Below are 15,537 nucleotides of genomic sequence, written 5' to 3'. Positions count from 1 at the left end.
AATCAGCATTCCTAAATGGTTTTCTCAAGGAGGAGATCTTCATTGAGCAACCTGAAGGTTTTGAAGTTGCTAGACATAAAGACAAAGTGTACAAGTTAAGAAAGGCCCTCTATGGCCTGAAACAGGCACCAAGGGCCTGGTATGACAGAGTTGATGCTTATCTGACCAAGCTTGGATTTGTGAAGAGCCTTAGTGAACCTACTATGTATGTTAAGAGGTCAGAATTTGAAACATTGCTGATTATCTCCTTGTATGTGGATGACTTGTTAGTGACAGGGAGCAAAGTTGAGCTCATTGATGAGTTCAAGGTCCAAATGCAGCAAGTGTTTGAGATGACAGACTTGGGGATCATGACTTACTTCCTTGGCATGGAGGTTCACCAGTCTGATCGAGGTATCTTCATCAGCCAACACTCATTTGCTTTGAAGATCCTAGACAAATTTTGCATGCATAACTGTAAAGCAGTCAGCACACCTGTGGCCCAAGGTGAAAAATTGACAAGCAATGGTGATCAGCAAAGGGTTGATGAGAGGCATTATCGAAGCCTAATAGGTTGCTTGTTGTATCTAACAGCAACTAGGCCAGACATTATGTTTGGTGTTAGTCTGCTATCAAGGTTCATGCATTGCTGTAATGAGGCGCATTTGAAGGCTGCCAAAAGGGTTCTTAGATACATCAAAGGCACAGCTAACTTTGGTGTAATGTTTGGAAGTGGAAAGGAACTGAAACTAGAAGGCTACTCTGACAGTGACTGGGCAGGATCCCTTGATGACATGAAGAGTACCTCAGGATACTTCTTTACACTTGGATCGGGGATGTTTTGCTGGAGTTCAAAAAGCAACAAGCTTTGCTCGATCCACACTGAAGCGAGTACATTGCATTGCAAGAAGATCAATCGAGCCATTTGGCTCAGGAAATTGCTTCAGGACCTTAATGAAACACAAGCTGAAGCAACTGAAATTTGGGTGGACAATCAATCAGCAGTTGCTATAGCTAAGAACCCTGTGTTTCATGGGAAAACTAAACATTTTAAGATAAAGTTACACTTTGTTCGAGAGGCTGAACAAACAAAAGAGATCAGCCTTGTTCATTGTAGCTCAGGGGCACAATTAGCTGATATGCTGACTAAGCCCTTAGGAGCTGCTAGGTTTGATGTATTGAGAAATGGAATTGGTATGTGTTGCTTACAGTCCAAGGAGGAGTGTTGAAAGCTGGACTGCAAAGCAACATGTGGCCAGCAGCATGGTTGGCTGTCGAGCTTGGTGTGCAAGACTGAAGCTGAACCAGATGAAGCAATCAACTTTGGATGTTTTGTTCTTTTGTAACTTAGTTTAGTTCAACTTTAACTATTTTCCAAAGTTAGTTGGATTAAGTTTGTGATTGGATTGATGATGTAAAAGCTGATATGTCAGCTTATTTTGTATTTGACTTAAGCTTGTATTAGTTTAGTTTAAGTGGGAGCAGTTATGTCATTAGGTAACTGTCAAATGAATCAAATTTGTAACTCTTTTATATATTCAAATTTTGAATGAAAGATAGTAGTGTTCAGTTACAAATTGCTGAATATTCATTTTGTTCACTGTTTTTGCTTTGCTTGTTCTTTTTTGCTTCGATACTTCTTGCTTCAGTTTTGCAAATTCTGTTTTGCAACTTCTGTTTCTTTTTGCTGCTGCCATTGTTCCAACAATATCCTCTAATGGCAAAAGATCCCAAGCCTTCAATACTTGAGTGTACCTCTGTTCCTTCACTACATCAATTGAGCAGACAATATAAAGACCTTCAAACTTAAATTGTTTCAAGACCATAGAAGAGCTTTCACAAATTAAATCCACATTTCTGTTCTTAGGCCGCCAGCCGCAGGAAAGTTTTAACAGAAGGTTTAAAACTGATTTCTGAGTCTGGGCAGATTTCACCTTCCCAAATGACTTTCTGAAGTTATCACTGAAAAGAACCTGAAGTCATAGAAAATGAAAATAAAATAATTCACCACTAAGTGTAAAATGTCATAGTATCTAATGCAATCTCGTCAACTAAAATAAGGATAAATCATGTCACTGTTAGCTTCGATAAAAAAAATTCATGCCAAACTTACAAAATTCAAACATGATTTCATGCCAACAAAAATAACTTGATAGACCTAGCATGATAACAAGTTTTAACCAGTATAAGTTACAACCTTCCACCTGGCATTCTTGAATAGAACACTATCGGGATTAAGCAAGTCATCAAGCTGACCAAACTCTTTCCTGGCATCAAATATAGCTTTAGCCAATCCCTTTTCTTCATCAGCATTAAAGAAACAATGACGCATCTTTGCATCATGAACTAAACCCTGCCAAACAGATTCATGTTTGGCCAGTGTTCTTCCATCCCCCAAAATCCAGAGGCAGTGCCTGAGAAAGCAAAAAAAAAACATGTACTATATTGCAACTTATCACAGCAGTGCAGAAACTGGAGAGATATAAAAAAAGGTTAATCCAAGGAAATACCTAGCCCTCGTAAGAGCAACATTAGTTCTTTGAGCATTGGATACAAAACCAAGTGCTCCTGAACTATTGGATCTCACAGTTGATATTATTATAATATCTTCTTCACCACCCTGGAACCCATCAACTGACTTCACCTTCACTGCAAAGCCATCAGTTTTCTCATATTTCCTACCAAGTTTCTCCTGAATCGCGACAACTTGAGCAGCATAGGGAGAAATTATGCCAACGCTGAGCCTCTCTCTTGAGCTATTCCATGCTGTATGAAAAAGCAACCAATATAACAAAAATAAGTCAATCTAATAATACATGAATATTGCGTTCTGATTTTAATATAAAGTGAACTGGAAAGGCCTCATCTAGCCCTTAAATTGAACCATCTCCTTTAAGGCAATGCAGCGAAGGGCAGAAAATTAATCATCCAGATATAAGCAAAATTATATTAAAAAATATATATTATAGCATTACAAATTAAGCTCCAGATAATTACCTTTGAACAGAGTTTGCACCAATCTCTGCACAAGGGCTACCTCAACCATATTTCTGTGGCTACTCCCAGCATCATCCTTTTCTTCTCTTCCAGAGACATTTATAAAGGAATAGGGGCCAAACATAGGCCACGGAAGATAATGTTTCTCGTAACTCTTATGCTTAACACCAGCTGCATCCAAGATCCTTTTATTATAGAAACACGCATTTGGAAATAAACTGATTGATGGATGCATTCTGTACTGAATATTCAGTAGGTGCTTTGAATGACCCAAAGTAGTCAACCTTTGGAATAAACTTCTTCCAAAGCCAGCTTCATTAGAAACCTATAATGAAAAGATACAAATTGATAACGTTGCTTTCGGAAATAAATGAAGGGGAAATTTGCAAAGGAATTTTAGAGATAAAAGAAGACAAGAAACCAAGTATAATTTACATACATTGCTTTGAACTGTGGCAGGCAATTGCCATTCGTCACCAATAAGAATTGAATGTACAATACCCGGCAGTTGCATGGGTATGGCTGATTCACATTCTTTCAACTGCGCTGCTTCATCTATTACCAACACATTCAGTGGTTTCATTTTCAGTTTATATAGTTTATAAGAATTGCATGCAGTGGAAAAGAATAAAGAAGCTGTTTGAAAGCAGAACTGTACTAAGGAATCTTTGTTCCTTGCACGTGGCAGTTTAAGTTGACCAAGAGAATCACGGAGCCTTCTCAAAACCGAAAGACACTGGCTTCTTATTGAGCACAACAAGCGAGATGGATCACAAAGATTTTGGGGAAGCAATTTATCATCTTTTGAACGTAAAAGGAGCTCCTCCACTTCTTCAGAAGCTAAACCATCAAAAAACAGGCATGTATCTAATGAATTGAGCAGGCCTGAAAGAGTTTCAAGGTCTTTGAAATTATGTGCCTGAAAGTAGATTTTGGGTATATGAGTGTGTAAAATTGACACACATCTTCTCAGTGGTAATGCAGTAGTGGCAAATCTTTCTCTTGCATATTCAAGAAATGATTTGTGTATCCCCTTCTTATCATCAGTTTCACTGCAACATCCTTTCTCCTGGTTTTCATCTTCACTAGCATGTTCCTGCTTTTTGGTTGATTCATTTTCTAAGAAAATATGGTACTGAGGAACACAATCTTCAAGAAAAGTAATCATTGAAGTAAAGCAGTGCCACCAACCTAGTGGCCCAAAGCACTCTGTAAGCCTTTTTACACGATAATCCAGAAATACTTCTTCAATCTCAGAATCAACTTTAAGTCTCTCTTTACTGCCAAATAAGAGGATGTCTCCCAACGAACAAAACTGATCATCAGCTACAGAGCATGCTTTCTTAGCTTCTTTTACCAGCTTTAAGACACGTGCAACTACTTCTGTAATTGCAATATTTGTCGGGGCGCAAGCAAGTGTTCTGTACTTCATCCTCAACAGAGCAAACAGCAGCACACTAACAGTTTTAGTTTTCCCAGTTCCTGGTGGACCCCAAATAAGTTCCACATGAGACTTGTGATTGCACAACATTTTGTTGAGACAACCAACAAGCGACTTCTTTTGAGATTCATTCAGTTTAGATAGCAAGTTTTTCAGAAAAATCTCATTCCAGTTTCCACCAATATCTGAGGAACAGAGACTGCAGCTTTCTGCTACCTACATACAACATGATATTTAACAAAATTCATTCCTGCGAATATATACCATTAAAGCAACAATAAATTCCTCAAACATGGTCCTCAAGTAATAACAATAAGTTTATGGAAACTGTTTATGAGGTTATATTGAAACACATGTAAACCAAAAGGAAAATATGAAATGCAAAACTCATGGTACGTTAATTGTGCTGGACAAACGCAAGGTCTCAACTTGTCAACACAAAGAATAAGCATGTTGCATGATGCTTAATAAACATAGCCACTTGCATCATAAGCAGTCACTAACGATGAAAAGCAATTGCAAATTATCCAGTATAATGCCACATTTACAGAAGGAAATCTCAAACATATTTGCACTGTGGTACCATACCATGGAATCGGCGTGCAAAACCTCTTTGATAATCTTTAAGTTTCTTTCCATGTGCAGTGCACTCCATATTCGTGTGTTTGTGGTTAGATTTGTCAAATGAACTACAAATAGTGATTTCTGCGCTTCATCTTTAGAAACAAAGTCTTCCAGTACTTTCACTTTGAAGGAAGTAGATGAGCTATTATCCTTATCATCATCTCTTGAATATTTGTGACTAGGGCAAAAATCCAGGTTCTTCCTCCTACCCTTTGTAAATCAGAAGCAGTTTCAGGTTTCACATTTGCTATGACAAAAACATCTCCAGGCAATGTTTTGTATGGTTTCTTCTCACGATCACTGAACCTGTTTCTCCAGTAATCAACATTCACATCAAGCAGCAATGTTCCACGTGACTTTGACTCATTAAGATATGTCACTTCGGCGTATGGTGCTCTAGCTATAACTTCCATAGATGAGCGCAATGCTGCGCGTGTCTCGTCCAACAAAGGCAAAAGATATGACCCAAAATATTGTTCCACCGACTGAAATGAAACTGGAATTATTTCCACCTAGCAATTGAGATCAAATTGAAACAGATCAAATCAATCCATAACAGTCAACAGACTAACAATAGAGAGAGAAGAAAAAGGTGCAATAGTTTAATCCTTTGATTCAGACAACCATTTTGGAGACTAGTGCAATAACAAATCTCTTATATCGTTTTCCATGGCTTTCCAAAATAAATAACTCAAGGACTAAATTCATAACAAATGGAAGGCCTAAAGGTACTGATTAGATCAAACTACATAATTAAGGTTAAAGAATGCACTAACACACATGAGGCATATATGAGCTACTTACTTCAGCTTTTTTAACTGATTTTTCATTTTCATCTTGAACTTAAGGAAATTTCAACCTTTAGAAGCCAAGCTCAACCATTCAACAAATTTATTATGTTCAATCTTTATTCAGCTCTCTGGTTGAACTAAACAAGCTTAAGATCAACTCAAGGGCTTTTAATGTTCTGAGGTATTTTATAACGTGCACAACAACTATAGTAACAAAAAGTTCTATTAGTAAAATTTCAAAAGAGTTTAATAGCAAGAAAATAACAAGTTATTGTGTTTTAGCTGCCATTAGTTCCTAATTCCCTTGTTAGCAAAAATTTCATAAGGCTTATACTCGATTCACTACCTACGTAACTACATGCCACTTTTAGCTAGCTGCCAATGACCGACTAAAAGCAAGACGTACACAATATAGAATGCAGAAATGGGCTAGGGCTGCAACACACACACACACACACACACACACACAAAGAAAGTTTATTCCAGCTCACTGCTACAGCTATTTTTAAGTATAAGAGCAATCATTTTCAACTTCCATAAAAGTGGATATTCCAAAAGCTGCAAAGAAAACCCATAAATAAGGTCTAACAAAAAAAGAAAACCAAAGATTCAAGGGTGATGATGATGATTATGATGAAGAACAAAGCAAACCCACCTGATCCTTATAAAGGTTATCGTTGAATATGTCTTCAAGAGACCATTGAAACACAATATCAATGAAACCCATATCTTTTTTAATCAATACTCAATACTCTACTCACTTGAACCTATACCTCCTATCGTTCCTCTGAATATCTGTTGCAAACATACACAATTAGAAGCTCACTTCAACTTTCAACCTTCAAAAGAAACCCACAAAAAGCAAACAGAAAGTGTACGGTTTCTTAGCTCCGAAGAAAGATGAATATATCAAATATGAAAGTTAATTGTCCGTACAAGCACTAATATACATTATCAAGCTAAGCTTTATCACACTTTATTCGACATCACCAACAGAAATAGAAAGCCATTTCCATTGCCATGCTTTTATATCGCCAAATGACAATGATGAAACCTTAAAGGACGACCATTCTTCTTCTACTTTAGCGCTCTGATCTCACGTTTCGTATCTCGTATTTTGTTTCCTTTGGAAAATGTTTAGTATTTATTGCAATACACACGATATGAAATATTACATATTGAACAAAAAATTTGGATAAATGCATCACTTACCCTCAAACTTTCTCTCAATTATCACTTTGCTACTTAATTTTCTTTTATTACTTAAAATTTTCGACACTTTAAGCATTAGTAAAAGATCACGCTATGTAAAATCACTTAATTTCTTTTTAATAAATTCAAAAATAAGGAAAATGGAAAAATAATTAGAAAATAGAAAAAATATAATAAAAAAGTTAGAAAATAGGAAAGTTATAAAAAATTATATCAAATTCCCAAAATAAAAATAATATTTTTATTTCTAAAATACAAAATAAAGACCAAAAATACAAAAAAAATGTCAACTTTTCTAAAAGCTTAATTCACAAATTGGTACTTAAAATTTTTAAAAATTTTTGTCACAAGTAGTACTTAAACCATTTTTTCCAAGTTGGTACCTCTATTAATCAAACCACTAATTACATTTAAAAAATTAGTACCTAAACTATATATTTTCTCATTTTAGTACCTAAATATTTTTTTTGTTAGAATTAGTACCTAAACTAATTTCTTTTCCCAAGATGGACCTCTGTTAGTTCAATAATTATTTAAATTGTTTAAGTTTATTAGTTAAAAAGATAACCAATTAAAAAATTGACATGCAACAATAAAAAGACAAAAGTATCATTTTCTCTTTTGTATAGATTGTTTTTATTTTTAAATTTTTTTCTTAAAAGATTAGACTAATAGATCAACCAGTCAAACCAATAATTCTCGATTTGATTAATTCTTCTGATTCAATCAAATAAATTATTAAAAATTTATAATAAAAAATTGAAAGGTTTAATTCATGATTTGACTCTTGAATAGACTTGTCCGAGTTGCCCAACCCGAAGGCTGGCCCGAAAAGTGGGGAAGGTTTGAACAAAAATATAGGCTCGAAAAACGGGTTTGAGCAAAAAAATAAGACCCGTTTAGAAAATGGGTCGAGCCTCGAGTAAGGTTTTTTGGGCTCGGGTCGGGCCGACTTGGCAAAAAAAAACTTGTTGTTTTGTTGTTATTTTTCATTATTTTGCTGCTATTTTTCCATTGTTTTGTTGTCATCTCACTATTATGTTGCTATTATTTTGTTGTTATTGTTTAAGTATTGTATAACTTTTGTTTTATTGTGAATTTTGCTACTATTTTAGAGGCATTTGCTTATTAAATTGCACCTAACCTAGTGTTCTTTAAATATAAAGATTTTTTAAATTTATTTTTCAATTTGTTGGGAAGCATTTATTTTAATTTTTTTGATGTATTATATATTTTTTAATTTTTTATATAAAAATTTTAATATGGGAGGGTCATACCCAAGTTTTAGCATATTTATCTAAGTCGGGTTTGGGTAAAAATTTAAGCCTATTTTTCGTGTTAGGTGGGGTCTAGGCATATCGATCAGGCCTAAAATTTTGTTAGCCCCCAACTCAACCCGACCCATGGGCAACTCTACACTTGAAGTATACCCATCTTTTCATTTTGATACTTAAACTTTTTTTATCCCAATTTAGTACTTAAATATGTATAAGTTATACTTTTTAGCCCTAGACGTTAAAAAAACGTATGGACAATAAAAGAGAAAGGTCACTTTTAAGTATTTTAGTCAACAAGAAGACACCACTTGTCATTTTTTAAAAGTATATATTTTATTTTGCCAAACATATATAAACCTTAAAAATTATAAAAATAGAAATAAATATATAAAATTTCAAAAAAATATGTATATATATACAATCTAAAATATATATAAAAATAGGAAACAAACTATAAAAGTATATATATATATATATATATATATATAAACTCTAAACTAATTAAATATATAAAATTGAGAAAAAAACTATATAAAATCTAAATATAAATTATAAAATTATATATAAACTCTAAAATATATATAAGAAATAATTACTTTTTAATTAACAGTACACTTACGATTTTATTAATAAAAATAAAATTATATATGTTTTAATTCTATCTTTCCCCACGTCCTATTTTTTAATTCTATATTTCCTTCTCCTTCATCTTCTCATTCTTATTAGAATAGGAAAAAGCAATAAAAATTATTGTTCCCTTCCTTCTGTTTTTAACTAAAGCACTGAGAAAAGCGGAAAGCTAGAAATCTTAGCAACAAATCTGAATGAGAAAACCCAAAAATCTTAGAAAACCTAGAAATCTTTGAATAAAACCGCAAAATTTAAAATATGAAAGGAACAAAAAAAATTTCTCATTGCTAAAACTACTTTTTTTTTTTTCAATATGGTTTTCATCTCCGGCGTATGGAAGATAAATGAGTCAAGAATGAGGGAAGAAGATGATATACCAAAATTGCCATTTTTTTTTTCCTTCTTTAGTTCTTTTTTAGAATCATTATTGAGTCAATGTGTTTTTCTTCTTTGTCTCTGTTTTAATGAACAATGAATAACACTTGTTCTTCTGGGTTGATTTTACTCTAACAATTGCAAAAATTGGTAAAGATTCTGTACTCTGATAGTTAAACCGCTAAAAAATTCCAAATCATAATCTAAGAAAAATGTTCAAAACCAATGGACTAAATTATCAAAAAAATGCTGATGTTTTTTTTTTTTGAAAGTTACCATATTAGGCTATTTTTTGAAATAATTATGGAAATAGGCCGACTTTTTGAAAGCGCTTCCCGGTAGACATGTTTTCAGGTGTAATTTAGAAAAACGATCCTAAATGGACGCGTTTTTAGAGTTGTGAACTAAAAGCGCTTCCACGCAGACACGTTTTTAATGTGTTGTCAGAAAAATACTCCTAGGTGGACGCATTTTCTGACAGGTGAACCGAAAAAGCTTCCAGCTGGAAGCATTTTCCTCATGTGTCTTTCAGTGTTAGGATCTTGTTTGTTAAGGTTAAGGTTATTTATTTTAGGATTTAGGGTTAGGGTTTTTGAGATAGGATTATTTAGGGTTTTGAAATATTAAATAAGTTTTTTTGCATTTGAAATTTAAAAACATCGTATTTTCATCGAAACTCGGAGCACTCGTTTGGAATGAAATATTAGTTTTAAAATTTTTGCACATTTTTAATACTAGTTTGATCCGATATTTTAGTAAATTATTTACGACAGTGCATTAATATTTACGAGATGGGTTTTAAAAATATATCTCAGGATTCCCAGGATATATGATATGTTTTATGTCCAAGTAGGGTTAAAATTTGCAGAGAGAAAATACTCCAAGCAGGATTTACTATCAACAAAAGTACTGAAAGCGCGTCCAGTTGGAAGCATTTTCAGTACTATGTCAGGTAAAACCGCTTCCAGCTGGATGCACTTTCAATACTTTGCTGATAGTGCATCCTGCTTGGAGCGTTTTCTCTGTACAAATTTTAACTCCTCACTAGCCGAGGAAAATTTTCAGAATGAACTTGGAGTTCATCCTTGACTATAAATGAAATATATTTCAGGCTCGAGTGCATAAGCTATTTACAAGGAAAAAAAAGTTGTTAAGGAGATTAGAAGAAGAGAAGTTTGTGGGGTACGTATAAGTTGGAGCAATGACACAATTTGGGTAAAAGTATGCATTGATTTTTGTTGTTCATTTTTAGTTGCAACAATAATTTTTTGCATGATGCTTTTGTTTCTAATGTCTCCCGCCAGATTATTTGGTTGAATATGAGTGGATGGATTAGTGCTATTATTTGTTACGACGGTGAAGTGTGTGACACTGAGAACGGGGTCGTTTTTTAATCAAAGAATACAGTGCGACTGACTTTTAATCAAAACATACAATTGCTAGAACTACAAACAATAATTAGGGAAAAATCGTTGGATCCGTGAAGTGTCTGATTAAATGAAGTTGGGGGATTTCTTTAGTGTCACATTATCAGCATAAAACCCAGATTTTCACGATTAATATACTTGAAATTTAATGTTTTATTGTGTTTTCCAAACTGTTGAGCCATGTTAGTTAAGGTGTATTATAAGCAAAATATATTGTGTATAGCTGGCCAAAAGTCTCTGTTAATGAGCTACTGAAGTTCACTACTCTCTCTTTTGATGAAAATAATATTAAGAACATATTTGATTTGATGAAATGTTAGGCTAGGAATCGGTACAGGGAAATACTATTAAACAAAATGTTTTACTTTGTCTCGTTTATTATTATTTTCTATATTTAGGGGGTTCCACTATTTGTACTTGCCTTTGTATGTATCTTTATATTTGAGGAAAAGAACCCGCAAGAGATATCGATCGGTGGTTATACCCTCTTACATATATGTATATTCATATAATGTATAATGGTGAGAGACTGTCACAAATGGTTACATTCATCGTCTACATTTATATCATATCTATGATTCTACATGGTATACTGTAAGTTTCCTCTCGTGTGGAAGTAGAACCTTCCGTAAGTCTCTCTCATGTGTGGAAGCAGGACCCTCATAAGGCTCCCCCATATGCGGGAGCAGGACATTCGTTACTCTCCATTTCATTCCAGTTTACGAGAGTCAATGGTAGTGCAATCAACATATGATACCTCCCGTAAGCCTCCCTATGTGCGGGAGCAAGACATTCGTTACTCTTCATGTATGAGAGTAGGACCTCCCGTAAGCCTCCCCCATGTGTGGGAGCAAGAACCTCGTAAGCCTACCCCCATATGTGGGAGTAGGACATTTGTTACTCTCCATGTAATTGACCGCTTCTTGACGTACTAACGTCCAGAGTGTGAATATTGCAACTAAAAATATGAAATTTGAAGCGGTGTCCGCAAGTATACGGGTTAGGTTGTAATATAGTTTGCAACGGACTCAGTAAGTACTCTGAGGATTGTACCCAAGAGAGGCAAGTACTAAATTAATATTAACCTAAATGAAAATAAATCTAATTAGTACTTTAAATAAATTATATTACGATTAAACATAAATAAAATTATTTGGTTTTATAAGAAAAGAATAAGGCATGAGTGATTAGCTTGCTTTAGTGGTCATAACTAATTCCTATTTCAAATTTCTACTCAATCAACTAGTCGTTACCCTAGTAGGATCTCTCGGCCTTCCACTAAACTAATGAGTCGACAAGAACTACTTATCTCTCAACCTCACAATCCAGACCAGATTGGGGTAAGGGGTTTACGGATAGGCAATACCATTTTTGGGTTAATTCCCACCTAGATAACTTCCTAGGGTTGTCAGGCCTAGGGTTTAAGTTTTTCCTATCGCAAACAACTGATTTACTAGGAAAACCCTACATAGAAATTAATTAATCACACTTCTACTCATTAATCCTCCAAAAGAGGATTAGTTCATCATGGATTCCATAAACACAGTAAACTTGATAAATAAGATAAAAATAAAGAACGAATCAAGAGTAAAGGTTTAAGAAGAATCTTGAATTGTATTTAGTAATTGATACACAAAAATCTACAAAGTTTGCGTTGGATTTACAAATCAGATCTTCCGATGAACACGAACGAAACAACTGAAAATAAATCTTAAGCCTAAAAAGAACTGAAAACTAAATTACAAAGAAAATTCTAAGTTAAAAAGCCGTCTTTTCTCTAGTGTCTTATAAGTCTATAAAGTTAAGGTTGGTCGTTGTCCTTAGCCCTAGGTCGGTTGACGCTTTTACGTTAATTTTCATTTTGCAGACCAAAACAACCTCGACCTGGTAATGCTTTCACATACAGGGCCGGTATCGCGACATCTAGTGTCTGTGTCGCAACATCGAAGCCAGTTTGCTTGGCTTTAGGTTCAACTTTAGGGGTGTGTCATGGCATCCACTGGCTATGTCGTAACACCAAAGGCAGTCTTGGAATTTTGGCACTCTGTCCATTATGTTGCGACACTGGACTCCCGTGTTGCAACATTGTGACCAGCCTCGAGCCCTTATGCCTTTGAATGGTGTCTTGCACACTCACTAACTATGTTAGTCCTCCTTTAGGCCTTTTTCGGTCCCTAAGGTCATAAAATAACTCAAGTTATACTTTTTATTGAATTGAAATTAAAATATAAAAACTAACTAAAACTTAGTAGAATTACTCGTATTCAAGCTCCTTAAGTATGAAAATTAGTTTAATCTACTATAATGAACTACGACAACTCAGTAATTTCAGTCTGTAAGAGTTGAGGATAGTGCGATTGACCTATGATCAGTATTTGGGTTCCTCCATGAACCCATTGTGGCTCTCCACATAGGTGAGATGTATCTTCAGTATTCAGGCCCCTCCGTGAACCTTTTTATGGCTCTCCGTGGAGGTGAGGCATATATTCAATATTCGGGCTCCTCCGTGAACTCTTTGTGGCTCTCCACGAAAGTGAGGCATATCTTCAGCATTCGGTCTGACATTAACAATCTCCATAAAAACCAAATTTAGGTTATCAAATAAATTTTATAACAATAAGCACACACACTCAACACTTATTCGATTTTTACTAGTCAAAAGCTCAGACCAAAAGTTATATTAGCTACAATTATTTATAATGACAGATAGTCCTCCCGCTCATATTTCAGCGGATAGTTTGCACCTTTTACATTTTACATCACCAATGATCACACATTTTACATTTTACATTTTACATCGCCAACGATAGCACATTTTACATTTTATATCGCCAATGAATAGTTTGCACATTTTACATTTCATATCGTCAATAAACAATTTGCACACCTCTTGCATTTTATATTGTCAATAGATGGCTTAAATCTCCTCTATTTTACATTTCCAATAGTTGTATCGATGATATATATACAACATGTCTCCACTACATAACTCTAACTTGTTCAATCGACAACTACATCACTCGAGTATGCACTATACATTCTTGGATTGTCGGACCAATAGGCCTACCACCCGTTAAATCACAAAGTAAAATTTATACAAGTTAACCATGAATAAAAGTACCCTCTGCCGACGCATTTAAAAAAAAAGGTAGCAATAAATTGAATAGCCTCGCAAGGCATCGTACATTCCTAGACCATCAGGCTAATAATCTCCTCATTCATCCCGTTGCTTCATTTGCGACAATTACCACTCGCGGGGGGCAACTTGCATATGGTCTTGAGTTACAATCACTTTATAACTTACGTCTTGACTAGGAGGGGGACTATTGTTATACCCTTTCCCTAATTGGGACACGTGGCAGCACGAGAACCAACCAAAGAGACCCACAATTAACCTCCCGTTTATACTATCCAGATGGTTGCTCAATGACCAACCACCCGCGTGCTTCGTAAATCCAAGGGAGGGACCTTCCATCCTTAGCCACCCAATTAGATCCTTTGTTAGGCCACTCGCTATTAACGAGTATGTTCTTCTAAAAAGGAGACCACTCAGAAACCATGACTCACTTATAAATACCCCCGAAACACAACATAGAGGTGGGCTCTCCTTCCTTATCTACAAATCCCAATAGCCCTAGCTTTCCATTCTCCTCTCCATTTTTTTTCTTTTCCAGCTCATGGCCCACATGAGTGAATTGACTTTCCCCACACCACTTTGTAAGTTTTATATTTAAACATATTTTGGATTTATGATTGAAAGATGAAAAAGAATTTGTCGGGATGGGAAGGTAAATTGTTATCTCAAGGAGGGAGATTAATACGATCAATCTTGTTGTCTACCTCGCTGTATCAATTCTCCTTTGTAAAAGCCCCTAAAGTAATAACGAACAAAATTGATAGTATTGATAGGGATTTATGGTGGGGTCATGATCAGAAGCAAGAGGAAATTATATATCTATAGTTGGGATCACCTCTGCAACATATTGTGTAATTTAGTTAAATTTTCAGTAAGTTCAAATGTTGAGCAATTCCCTCTTATATCAATAAAATTTTTAGATTATTTAAACGAGATTAGTAAAATTATAATATATAATTATATTTTTAAAAAATAAAATATATTAAACTAAAATATTATTATTATATAAAAATTGGCATAATGATAAGTTTAGCTCTTAATGTTTACATCTTTTTGTCAATTTGGCTCTTATTATTATTTTTGAGCTAATTTTGGCTCTCGACCTTTTAAAATGAGTCAAATTTAACCATCAACCTTTCAAAAGAGTCAAATTGTTGTTTTTAACGGAAATGCTAACTAAAATGTTAAAATTTTAAACATTGTAGTGCAAATGTACTCCATTCTAATTGTTTTGAATTTTATGAACTTTTTATTTTTATATTATTTGAATTGATTTTTTATCTTTTAATATTTTATAAATTTTAAATATAAGAAAAAGAATGTCATGTCAAGATGAATAATACGTGGACTACCACACAAGTTGCAATGTAAACATCATAAAAAAATTAGTATTTCACTCATCATTTCGATAAAAAGCAATTTGACTTTTTCTTTTAAAATGTTAATGACTAAATTTAGCTTTAAAAAAAGAATAAGGATCAAATTGACAAAAAGTAAACATGAAGGGTTAAATTTATCATTATGCCTAAAAATTCTTAAACTTAAACCATGGATGGGTGCGTGTAGAAATTCACGAGATAATTGGATTTTAGTATGATTTTTATAATTACTCCAATTATCATCCTCCTTAAGAATTGGAGAGTATAAT

At 34.2% G+C, this 15,537-nt stretch overlaps 1 protein-coding gene across 1 annotated transcript; it reads right to left on the bottom strand.

Annotated features, from left to right (window-relative positions):
- Window positions 1–1,488: 1,488 nt before the first annotated feature.
- On the bottom strand, window positions 1,489–6,812 carry LOC105787114 (uncharacterized). Its single transcript, XM_052620498.1, is given in 8 exon segments — window positions 1,489–1,952; window positions 2,177–2,393; window positions 2,490–2,745; window positions 2,977–3,301; window positions 3,416–4,633; window positions 5,006–5,218; window positions 5,221–5,553; window positions 6,488–6,812. Coding segments are annotated over 8 exon segments (3,069 nt in total). The 5' UTR covers window positions 6,560–6,812; the 3' UTR covers window positions 1,489–1,517.
- Window positions 6,813–15,537: the final 8,725 nt, after the last annotated feature.

Source organism: Gossypium raimondii, chromosome 1 (assembly GCF_025698545.1).
Source record: "Gossypium raimondii isolate GPD5lz chromosome 1, ASM2569854v1, whole genome shotgun sequence".
NCBI classification, from domain to species: domain Eukaryota; kingdom Viridiplantae; phylum Streptophyta; class Magnoliopsida; order Malvales; family Malvaceae; genus Gossypium; species Gossypium raimondii.
Note: the sequence above shows the minus strand (reverse complement) of the source record. Positions and strands in the feature narration are given on the sequence as shown.